The sequence below is a fragment of the Coffea arabica genome, chromosome 3e, assembly GCF_036785885.1.
Source record: "Coffea arabica cultivar ET-39 chromosome 3e, Coffea Arabica ET-39 HiFi, whole genome shotgun sequence".
Taxonomy (NCBI): domain Eukaryota; kingdom Viridiplantae; phylum Streptophyta; class Magnoliopsida; order Gentianales; family Rubiaceae; genus Coffea; species Coffea arabica.
Window position 1 is genome coordinate 11729344 of NC_092315.1, and position 7372 is coordinate 11736715.

General features: G+C 33.5%; 1 protein-coding gene across 1 annotated transcript; it reads left to right on the top strand.

The window, feature by feature from the left end:
- Window positions 1-571: 571 nt before the first annotated feature.
- Window positions 572-5304, top strand: LOC113736481 (auxin-induced protein PCNT115-like). Its single transcript, XM_027263488.2, has 5 exons — window positions 572-1034; window positions 2128-2328; window positions 3384-3556; window positions 3639-3741; window positions 4600-5304. Exons 1-5 carry the CDS (start codon window positions 801-803, stop codon window positions 4933-4935), a joined length of 1047 nt encoding a protein of 348 aa, XP_027119289.1. The 5' UTR covers window positions 572-800; the 3' UTR covers window positions 4936-5304.
- The last annotated feature ends 2068 nt before the right edge of the window (window positions 5305-7372 follow it).

Genomic DNA, 7372 nt, shown 5'->3' on the forward strand with positions numbered 1-7372 from the left:
TTTCGTTACTTTGATACTTTAATCTAAATCACGAGAATGTTATGTATAGTTTTTGAAATTATAGGAGGGTTATGTACAAAAATACTAAATCATAGGGGCGTAAAATGTTATTTGCCCTTATTTCTTTGTCTCAACATTAGATTATTCTACGGATTTTATCTTGTCCTAGTTATTGTTTGAGAAAATACAATTTGTACACAACTACTTCACTTTCTATTTCCTATCACAATTAAAACGTAGAATTTTTCAACCTTTCACATTTGAAAATGAAGGTTGGCTCCTCCTACACACTGGTGACACATAGCCGCATTTTGATACCGCTACCGCTAAGGAGTCAAAAAAATTGAAAATTTAGATCTATATCCAACAGACTACACCTAGCCAAAAGGGGTATTTTGTTTTTGCAATTTGTATTGATTAAACAAATTGTTGAAATTTTCAAAGTAATACACTCTCCTAGTGCCGCATATTCTTTGTGCTGATCGATGATGATTACAATATTAGGTAACTTTGTCATATATTTAATACCGTCCAAATATGTTCTAGCAAAGAAGCCCGTGCTTCTTTTGTTGAAATAATGACAAATGGTTTGATTCGATATTTCCTAAGAATTGACTTGGTGAAGTAGAATCAAATATACTACTTTATCACCAGAAGGGTCAATAAATAGCAGAGCTTAGGATCTGAAATGTTTCTTGTTTAAGCCTTTAAGGTGTGTTTGTGGATATATTCCAATTCCAATAGTACTCTTCCTCTGCTCCTCAAGCACTGTTTCCTGCGTGTCTGGTTTTTGTCTGAAAATGGCATCGTCAGTGGCAGAAGAAGTGAGAGTGCCAAGAATCAAGCTGGGCTCACAAGGCTTTGAAGTTTCAGCTCAAGGGCTGGGCTGCATGGGCATGTCAGGCGTCTATGGGCCGCCTAAGCCCGAGCCCGACATGATCAAACTTATTCACTATGCTATTAGCAGAGGTATCACCCATCTTGACACCTCAGATGTCTATGGACCCCACACCAATGAAATCCTGATAGGCAAGGTAACTTTAATCATATTTGCATGTTTTCCGCAGTTGTGCAGTGTGCAGGAACTCGTGTACTTTTAGTTTTGAAGAGAAGTAGTTGAGTAGATTTGTAGCTTTATATTCAGGTAAATTATACTTAACCCCCTTTAATACCTTAATTAAAAACTTGAACCAATCTTGTTCTTTGACTTTGAAAAGTAGTCACTCGGATTTGTAAATTTATATTCAGGTAAATCACATTTAATCCCCGGCAATTTAAAGCTTGAATTATTTTGTCCCCCTTAATTTTGTTTGTCAGAGCCTGAAGTCCATTTATCATTATTATGTGAGTAAATTTTTTATACACTGTCAATGTGCAATATTTTTACACTAGTAGATTTAAATCATGTCACATAACATGAATTTAAATTTGAAATTCAAATCTCGTATATGTGTGACATACATCCATAATTACTACTATATAAAAATTACTACAGTGTTATTGCATAAAAAGGAAATCTTTATTCTATTCGAATATTAACCAAGAAAAGATGTATTTGGACTGACATTTTGAGGAGAGGAGAGGAGAGGAGATAATGGAAAGGAAGGAAGGAACATGGTTGGCTGTTTTCCTTAAGTTTCATTTCCATCCAAATGTGGACGGAGTTACACTTCCATCTAGTGGCGAAGTCAAGACCTTTGTTCAGGGAAGTAATAATATTAGTTTATATTTACAATGTGTTGACTTGTAGATTTTTCATATAACTAAATATTTACTATAAATACGCAATTTTTGGTGTTACATTTTTTTATGAGAAGATGCTGTTTCTTGTAATTTAGTATTTGCAATAGTTACCAAGTTATATAATGATATGAAATTGTATATTAATTAAAATTATATATAAGATTTCAAGATGTAAATTCTAGTGCTTATAGTAGGTGGACAATGTACACAGAGTCCAATTGATGCTAACATCTTTCGTTTCTGTTCAATAGGAAGAAGTAGCATAGTCTTAAGGATGGGAAAATTCAGACAGATTGTGCCACGCATGGATCATAAATCAACTTGCTATAACATGCAATAATGTGTATGTTCTCAATGATTGATGTTATGAAAGCATGCTTTTAGGCATTGATGGAAGGAATGAGGGAGAAAGTGGAGCTAGCAACAAAATTTGCAGTGACTTTTGAGGATGGGAATTTTAATATACGTGGTGATCCAGCCTATGTGAGAGCAGCGTGTGAGGCCAGCTTGAAGCGGCTTGGTGTGGACTGCATTGATCTCTATTATCAGCATCGCATTGATACACGTGTGCCCATTGAAATCACGGTTTGCTCCTTGTTTCCTTTCCTGAATTTAAGCTACACCTCATTCTTGATGAAATGAGAGTTTGATCAAAGTAGTTGAAATTTGAGGAGAATAATTGAGTTCCATGTCTTTTGCAATTGCTTCAAAAATTGCAGAAAAATGTTTGTTGCCCTTATGGTCTATGCTAATTTGCACAATCATAAAGCTGATAGCAGCGGCCATCCCAAAAATTACAAACATCCAAAATAGTTGTCTTATAATAGCTTGACAGCCCTGCTGAGGCCCTGAGAGAGATACAGCTGGATATTATACTATAGATTGTACACCTTTCCTTTAGAACCAGAAGACCTGTGCATTCTGTCTTTCATTTGAGATAGGCTATCTGATTCAGTATAGATATGCTATTTATCCACCTTATCACTTCTTTTCATTATTTGATATCTTAAGTACATGATGCTCATTTGTTATTACACTGAACATTTTGTAGAACGATTTGTGTGTGGTCTTTTTAGTGCAGTCAGCAGAGAATATTTTACTTTTCCTGAATAGCAGGAAGAAATTTTCTTACAGTACGATTACTCAAAATACAGGTAGTATGAATAAAATCAAGAAAAATTGTTGGCGTCCAATTTTCATATGTACAGCTGTTATTTTGTTTAGAAGAAGTCAACAATGTCATATAAATGATATTGGCCAAGAAGGCCTTGGTCTAGTGGCTCAGGTTGAGGCCTCAAGATTTAGAAATTTTGGGTTCTAATCCCCCTTCCTTCCTCTCTGCTTCTTAAATTCCACCCTTTTCCTGTTAGAAGATATTAAAAAAAAAAAAGATATTGGCCTTGCATCATATTATGCATGGTGCAATAGAGTTAGGTAACAAGGTGTCTAGATAAGTGTTATTGACTGTTTGTTGCCATTTTTATCAGATGGTGCTTTCAGTTTGATGTGTACTTATGTCAAAGTTGTGCCACTGCACTGAACGAGTACTACTTTTAGTTTATGCATGTATAATTTCGATTATATACCTTAGTATGGAATATAATAAATCAGCTTGGAATTTTCTTGTCCGTTTCTCCCAGATAGGAGAACTTAAGAAACTGGTTGAAGAGGGTAAAATAAAGTATATAGGTCTATCCGAGGCCTCAGCTTCAACAATTAGAAGAGCACATGCTGTTCATCCAATAACAGCTATACAGTTGGAGTGGTCATTGTGGAGCAGAGATGTCGAGGAAGAGATCATTCCCACTTGCAGGTAGTGCATTTATTCTGCTTCATTTTCTACATGGTCTGGAAGAAATATGAAGTTCTAAGTTCATTTTGGTGTAATCTTTTAGAGAGCTTGGCATAGGGATTGTTGCATACAGTCCACTTGGACAAGGATTCTTCTCTTCAGGTCCAAAGCTGATCGAGAACTTGACTGAAGGTGACTACAGAAAGGTTTGTGAATGTCCAAAAAGATTAGTAATATCTAGTGTAGTATATTTATAGTTAGTATGAAATCCTCAGTCATCTATGTTGCTTAATATCCCTATTCTTGTCTATCTGTTACATGTTGCTGCACTATTTGATGTCCAATAATTTGGTTGGGCTTTTCTAAAACTATCTAATTTAATTAACTTCTATCCAACAGAGTGACATAACAAGCTTTTTTCTATCTGAAAAGTCTTGTAGTCTTGGATTCCATTAAATGCAGTTCTTGGCATTGTTAGAAACTGAACCTTCTGCACAGACAGGATAGTAATTGTGAGCTCTGTATTTAGTTCGAATTTGAAGATAGCGCAAGCAGTGGGAGTGTTCTATTTCATGGTGCAAGAACATCCTAGACATGAAAAAAGGAAGAAACTATGGCATTTTTTAGTAATAGTCTCTTTACAATTTTGAGGGGAAACGGACTCACATTGCAATGTCATCGTCTGGTCTTAGGGACAAAAGTTATATACTGTCCTCTCAAATTGTTTTTTTTTTTTTTTCCCTTTTTCTATACATCCTCTAACTGAGTTTGGTTGGTCACAAGTTCACTTGATAATACTGTCTAGATAGTATGAAAATGTATTGGATTTCCATTTTGAGTTTCCTCTTTAATGGGAAATGTATCTCAGGATCTACCTTCTGCAATTGATGTTTCTTGGAGTACTCAATCCACCTTACTGGATTGTTCTTTCCCCTGAACTTTCTACGGCTCAAACAGTACTATCGATGATCATATTGTCTTCATTTGTTGATGACACATGCTTTATTCCTTTTTTGAATTTCTGGCATTCTAGTTGCTTAAATTTTGACATTCATTCAATGCAGAATATGCCAAGGTTTCAAGCGGATAATTTGGAGCACAACAAGAAGTTGTATGAGCGGGTCAATGCCATTGCTTCAAGGAAGGGTTGTACTCCATCACAGCTAGCATTGGCCTGGGTCCATCACCAAGGCAATGATGTTTGCCCCATACCCGGTACTACCAAGATTGAGAACCTCAATCAGAATATTGGAGCTTTGTCTGTAAAACTGTCCGCAGAGGATAAGGCGGAACTCGAATCTATTGCGTCGGCTGGAGTCAAGGGTGAGAGATACGGGCCTGAAATTAGCACTTGGCGAAATTCTGAAACTCCACCTTTGTCAACCTGGAAGTGCACATGAAGAAGAGCAAGTTCGCTTTGATATTTCGTGGACTTTTGTTCAGGTTTTAGCTTGGAAGAGCACATGAGTGCAAGTTTGGTTCTATATATTTATTTCGTGAACTTTTGTTTTGGTTTAGCTGTTTAACGTCTTGTGGAGTAATCACAGGGCGCAAGGGAAATGAGGCAGGGACGGTCAGCAGTATGACCGTCCTGAACGGTTAATGGCCACGATCTGGCCTCAAAAATTTGTGCGGCTGAAATTACAAGTTGTAACTCGATTTTCACGCCATGTGTGGGTCCCACAAAAATTTATTCTAAAGTTACGCGATGTGCAATAAAAGTTACACGATGTACAAAGAAAGTTACGCGCAGTTGAAAATGGCCAAAACCGTCCGGGACGGTGCAACCGTCCGTGCCCCGAGTCCGCAAGGGACAGGTGCATGTCCTGAGTTTTTGAGTTTTGCAGTAATCATGAGGTACAACAGTGTTATGGATGTAATATAATAGTGGACTCAAGGGCTGGCCCAAATAATTTTTGTGCAAAATCACTTACTAGGCATCACAACTATTTCAACTTACAGGGGATAACTTCACTATAAAGGTGCGATGCAGTTGTAACTTGAACCAACAGTTCAATTTGTGGTTAGCATGTTAATTTCCTATTTTCTACTTTAATTACGATACTTGCTTTTTGAACTTACATGGGATAAATCTGTTATTATCTAGAAAGCATGATGAGTCTTTAGTATCCTTGATTCTGGTGAATTAAACCAAAAAAAGAACAACCAATTCATTATATTCTGTCAATAATTAATATCAATTATGCCAACAATTACAATAATGAAAAACATCCCTTGAGTTATAGTGAATGAAATCAAAAAAAGATGAACCAATTTTATTTATAAATTATAAAAAAATATATGGTGAATCTTAGTTATTAATAATATAAGCAAAAAATGATATTAGTTTTTGCAATGCCAAAATTACACTCCTCTCTAATAAATGGACAAATTGCATTGCATTTCATCATTAATAAATACTATCAAACATGCTAGCAGTTACAAAAATGAAATATTCCTTACTTTTTATTTACTAAAAGAAAGAAGAACAATTTTTTTTTTTTTTTTTTTTACAAAATCCAAGTTTAGAGAGTACTTCTAACATGAAACAAAATATAATAAATTGATACTATGAGTCTCTTAAAAAGTACCACAAGTCCTTTTATTTTTTGGATACAAGTAAATTAAGTCTTCAGAGCACCTTTTTAATATGCGTATATTAGTATTGAGTGAAAAAAAAATTTAATAAAAAATATATTAGGAAATGGAGTACCGAGGTAGGCAAAGAGTTTTATGTTGGAAATTTATTTATTTAAATTGCAATAAAGATTAAATTTAAGGAACTTTATCAATCATATTCTTGTAACAACTAACAATATTAAACTACAATTAATGAATATTATATTCATCAATGCCAATCATAATAATAATTAAAAAGCTGAAACATCCCTATGAGTTATGGTGAGTTAAGCCAAAAAATATTTTTTTTATAAAATTATCAATTTCAAGGAGTACTTCAAAGGTGAATAAAAATATATCTAAATTCAGTTTGACTATTATATAATAAATAATCTTAACATCTTACAATTTTTAATCATATAAACTCTATAATCATAAAGCATGTCATCAGTGAGAAATACAAATAAGTTCCACCAAATCAAAACATTTCTATTCAAAGTTAAGCTATTCAAATTCGAACAATGAAATTTCAATATATTTAAATACAATTATAATTACAATAGCACTATAGATCATTTTACAATACATCGTTAGCAAAAAATAATAATTATTAGAAAATCTCACTAAAACTAATAAACAATTCATAAAACGACTTAAAGTGGAGCAACAAATTATTCAAAAAAATTAAAAAATTTAACTCAAATGGCATAAAAAAGAAAATTTAGGTCAAATGTCATAAAAATGAAAATTGCGGTCATCTAAATTTAACCAAAAGACAAAAATATTGATATTGTTACAAAATAAAAGTGCTCTTGGAACAAAGAATGATTTATTGCTTGTGCATTTGTATTGGTTAGGGCAAACTAAATTCATAAAAAAATATAAAAAAATATAAATATTATATATCACATTTTTTGTCTCGATTACATTTATTCCTTCAAAATAATCGATTTTCTAAAAATTTTAAAGAAAAAAATCTAAAAGCATCATGTTCACATGCAAAGCATGTGCTTCATTACTAGTGCACTATAAAGGTGTGATGCAATTATATTTTTAACATATAGTTCAATTTTTGGTTAGTATGTTAATTCCCGTCTTCTACTTTTATTATGATACTTGTTATTTGAACTTACAGGGGACAAATTCACTATAAAGGCATAATGCAATTATATTTTGAACCTATAGTTCAATTTGTGGTTAATATGTTAATTTCCTATT

Excerpts from the sequence above, each read along its gene's own strand:
- LOC113736481 (XM_027263488.2), top strand. The coding sequence starts at position 801 with ATGGCATCGTCAGTGGCAGAAGAAGTGAGAGTGCCAAGAATCAAGCTG. Across the intron at positions 1,035-2,127 it reads ATGAAATCCTGATAGGCAAG|GCATTGATGGAAGGAATGAG; the intron begins GTAACTTTAATC and ends GCATGCTTTTAG. Across the intron at positions 3,742-4,599 it reads CTGAAGGTGACTACAGAAAG|AATATGCCAAGGTTTCAAGC; the intron begins GTTTGTGAATGT and ends CATTCAATGCAG.